At 56.9% G+C, this 4,240-nt stretch overlaps 1 protein-coding gene across 1 annotated transcript in view; it reads right to left on the minus strand.

Moving 5' to 3' along the window:
- Nucleotides 1–3,554, minus strand: part of GRIN2C (glutamate ionotropic receptor NMDA type subunit 2C) — a 13,423-nt gene extending 9,869 nt beyond the window's left edge. The window contains exon 1 of the mRNA XM_004709156.2: nt 2,426–3,554. Within this exon, the coding sequence (XP_004709213.1) occupies nt 2,426–2,812 (387 nt within the window). The 5' untranslated portion in view covers nt 2,813–3,554. The remainder of the gene's footprint in view (nt 1–2,425) is intronic.
- Nucleotides 3,555–4,240: the final 686 nt, after the last annotated feature.

The following is a 4,240-nucleotide window of genomic DNA, read 5'->3' on the forward strand; positions in this document are numbered from 1 at the left end:
GCAACGGTTCGAGCCCCGCGGGGGAGCTCTCCCAAACATGCAGGCCCGGCTTCAAGAGCAAATGCAGATTCCCGGGCCGCGCACCGGCCCTATGGGATCAGAGCCTCTGGGGGTGTGGCCCAGCAGCCTGGATTTTAGCAAGCACTGTAGGGGACTCGGTGGCCTTAGGTTTTTGGAGTGTTTTTAAGAAACCCTATAGGCCGCTAGTTTGGGAGCTCCTGCCCCATAGCTGCTAAATTGGATTCTCTGAAGTGGGACCTGGGGCGGTGAGGGTTGAAAGCCACCGTCCTGAACGCTAACGTCGGGCCCCAGAGATGGCTGAGAAGGCGCGGGCCTGCAGGGCGCCTGGCGGGGTGGGGAAGTTCTGCCCCTCCGCAAGAGCTGTCACCTCCTAAATCTAACGCCCCCACCATCACCAAGATGTCACCACGCAGCCACGGTCCGGAGCGTTTCCCAAAGCGAATCAGGGGAAACTCTCGGAGAGCCTAGTTCTTCCCCACAGGCAAGTGGCAAGAAAATAGAGGGAGAGAGATGGAGAAGCCTAGTGCTTCGAAGGGTAGACGTCTAGAGACTGGGGGAGGGCTGACGTCACAGCCAATCGCAATGCGCAGAGCCTGCTCCGCGCATAAAAACGAACTCCCAAAGATACATCGTGACATTTCTGAGAGGATGGGGAGGGGAGTGTGGATACAGACTGGAGGCTGGATGACGTTTAGGGATGTTTAGTCTTTCTTAGGCATGGCAAAGTATGACTCAAAAGAAAATTCTTCCCTGTTCCCGGTGGCTTCGTGGGCTTTGTGTTGGGCTGCTCACTGCAAGGTGGGACACTTGGAACCCGTAGTCCCTCCCCAGAAAGATGAAGCTGCTAGCTCCTGTGGAGTTACAGCCTCAGAAACCCACAGGGGCAGTTCTACTCTGTCCTATCGTGTAGCCTTAAGTGGGAACCGACCTGGTGGCCGTCAGAGTGGAAGGATATATTCAGAAGCATTTACAGGTGGAATAAGAGGCTATCTGGAATAGGCCTCACTGCAATTGTTAGGCTAAAGAATTGTGTACAGGTGCCAAGTTAGCAAGGGGTAGATTGAGATAGTTATGGTTTATTGTGCCAACCTGGCCGATAAACACATGTGGGATTAGTTGAAGGGCAGAGAGCTAAATGGCTCTGTGAGCCTCACCTTTCTAGTTCTCTGGTCTCCTGTTTTGTGATGGTTGGACCAGGGTGCAGCTGCCTTAGCAGTTCCCTGCTTCAGCTTGCAAGGCTGACTTCCTGCAAGACATCCCCGAGGAGAAGCCACATGGACCTCCCCTGATGCAGCCCTGGGTGTTGGAGCAGCCGTGTGGAGACCCCTGCCAGCGCTGAGATGCTTGTTCATTCACTGACTCAGCTTTCCTCTTGCAGTCAGCATCATTGCATGTGTTTTGTGAGTTTGAGGAGGACTTTGGAGATTGGTTTCAGACATATGGACTAAATCGGACTTAGGGGCTTGGACTGGACTAGGATGCTTCCTGAATGTACACGTACTCTATATATAAAACTCTCTCTTATACATCTAAGAGTTTCTGTGGATTTGTTTCTCTAGTTTACCCAGACTAACACCTCAGGTTGTTGCTTGACATAACACAAGATGGGGATGGGGTGGGGCGAGGAGCAGGGAAGGTGATCAAGGGGCCTGCTGGGCAGAGATGGAGAGTAGGTACGTGGGGCTTTCCTTATACTATTTTCATGTCCAGAGCTCTCTATAATTAAAAAAATCCATCAAAGAATAAGAACCGTAAATCTGGCAGAGCTCTCAGCTTCCCACTTAGAGTATAATCCAGATGTTTCCTCAGGAAATAAGGGCTTCGAGTCCCTCTCTGGCCACATGCTCCCCACTGACCACTCTACAGCCCATCCCTCCCCCCTGCTTCCCCAAAGGCCCCAGCACCTTCCAGTCTCAGGGCACCTCACTCAATCTACTCTCTGCCCCCCGAGCCCCTCTCCCAACCCTTCCTCATCCTCCAGGTCTCAGCCAAGTCACCCTTTCTGGAGAGTTCTTCTCTGATCAGCCCCCCCCCACCCCCACCCCGCTATCTGAGCAGGAACCCCAGGTAGACCCCCTGGTGGCATCCCTGGAGGTTTCCAACAAACGCAGACGACTATGTGTGCGCCAAGTTCTCCTCCCCGGACTCCCATCCCAGGCAGAGGTGGCTGGCCACCTCTCACCTTCACACCCGGACACTCTGTAACTGTGAAAGCCACGAGGAAACTCACCAGCAGCCTTCTCCCTGCTCACCCCCATCACCCCCACCCCACCCCCACCCCCCGGCCCAGGCCACAGCTTCTGGCCATCCCCACCAGCTTCCCAGGACCTCAGTCTCTCCTGGCCCCAGACTGCATGCCCGGCCCACTCCCAAGGGACCAGAGGCACATGAGTTTGGCAGGCACCTTGGGGGTGAGGACCACCGCAGAGCCCCCGCTGATGCTGAGGATGGGCACGTGGGTCTGGGAGGAGATGAAGTCGAGGATCTGCGCCACAGCCTCGGTGCCCACGTTGTCCTCGAAGACAATGCCATGGACACGGGCAGTGCCCAGGAGCCCGCAGATCTGGGTGAGCAGGCTGCTGGGGTTGGTGTTGTTGACCCCTACAGTCAGGGGCTGGATCTCCAGGGGCAGGTCCAGGAAGCTCTGGGGAGTGAGGCGCACACGGGCCTGGGCCTGGGGCAGCCCCGAGCTGCCAAACACCACAGCGACCGTCACAGCCTGCTGGTCCGGCCCTGCCCAGGCCCCCAGGAGCGAGGTGAGCAGGAGGGCCGGCCCCAGGGCTCCACCCATGTCCACTGGAAGGTCCTTTGGGGAGACAGAGGCACAGAGAGAGGCCAACAGACAAACAGATGGGAGGCCAAGGCCAAGTCAGAGGATAGACGGAAGAAAGAGAGGAGGGGAAGGGAAGGGGGAGAGAAAGAGATGGCCACAGACACAGAAAGAGACAGACAGTTAGCAGGTGTCCCCGGACTGTCCCGGAGGAGAGGCTGGGGAGGAGGGTGAGCCTTGATGGGGTGCTCATCCTTCCGCCGTGCCTCTGTTGAACAGCACGCTTGGTTCGACACTCACAGATTGCAGCCGGGCCCCAGGAGGACACAGTGCAAACACCAGTGCTTACGTGTCTGCACGGGTTGGAGTTGGACAGACCTGAGTTTGCACCCCGGTTCTGTCACGTCCTTGCTGTGTGATCTTGGACAAGTTGCTTAACCTCTCTGAGCCCCACTTCCTTGCCTGGGATTATCCTAGGGACCCATCTCATTGGGGCATCCCTGGGAGGTAGACAAATGGCTAATGTACTCAGTGCCTCAGAGTAAGGCAGGAGGGTCAGGGCCACCCAGGAGCACCTCGGAAGAAAGGCCTGGAGATCCACTTCCCCAAACCTCTGCCACTGAAGACCCAAAGGGGCTCGGATCTACTCTCACACACGGGCTCGCCAGGAGTTGGCATGGACGACTCAATGGTGACTTTTAACTTGTTAGCCTAGCTGGGCCGCGAGCGCTTTATGGAGGGCATCGCTACTAGCATCGCCATCCTCCAGGTATGGAGGAAGGTGACTTCCATAACCTGCATTCCCAATGCCCTGCCTCCGCCCCCTCCCATCCCCCACCCAACCTAAGCCATGTGGGTCTCTGGGGAGTTGTCCGCTAGGACAGATCCTATGGGTCAGCCTGGCCTGAACACCATGGAGCCAGCCATAGGACCCTCCTTGGTGAGGTCCTCCCAGGCCCTGGATACCCGCCCCCCTCTGCTCTTCCAGCCAGGGAGTATGCGTGACTTCCTGCCTCGTCCACAGCTCCGACTGCTGGAGACCCGAAGCGTCTTGTACATGAACAGCTACCCGGTGTCCTGGTGTGGCGGCTCTTTGGAACCAAACCCGCCGTGAAATCCAGCTAGACATCATTGTTTTGGACGGGGACCAAGAGCCAACCCTGCCAGGACCATTGAGTGTGAGTGGTGTCCTCGGTCCCTGCTGGCCATCGGCTGCAGCATAGCATGGTTTCTGAAGGGGCGAGTCTCCAGTAGGGCAGGCTTGGACCCAGAGGGCAGAAATGCAGACAATCCCCCTGAGAGAGTTTATTGTGCCAGCCTGGCCAATAAACACAAGTGGGATTAACTGAAGGGCAGAGAGATAAATGCCTTGGTGAGTCTCATCGGACCAGTGTGCGGCTGCCTTGCTTGTCCTGTGCCTCAATTTAAAGGCTACACTACCTGTGGGAC

Source organism: Echinops telfairi, unplaced genomic scaffold, assembly GCF_000313985.2.
Source record: "Echinops telfairi isolate 266 unplaced genomic scaffold, ASM31398v2 ScPeMD7_7458;HRSCAF=8496, whole genome shotgun sequence".
Taxonomy (NCBI): Eukaryota; Metazoa; Chordata; class Mammalia; order Afrosoricida; family Tenrecidae; genus Echinops; species Echinops telfairi.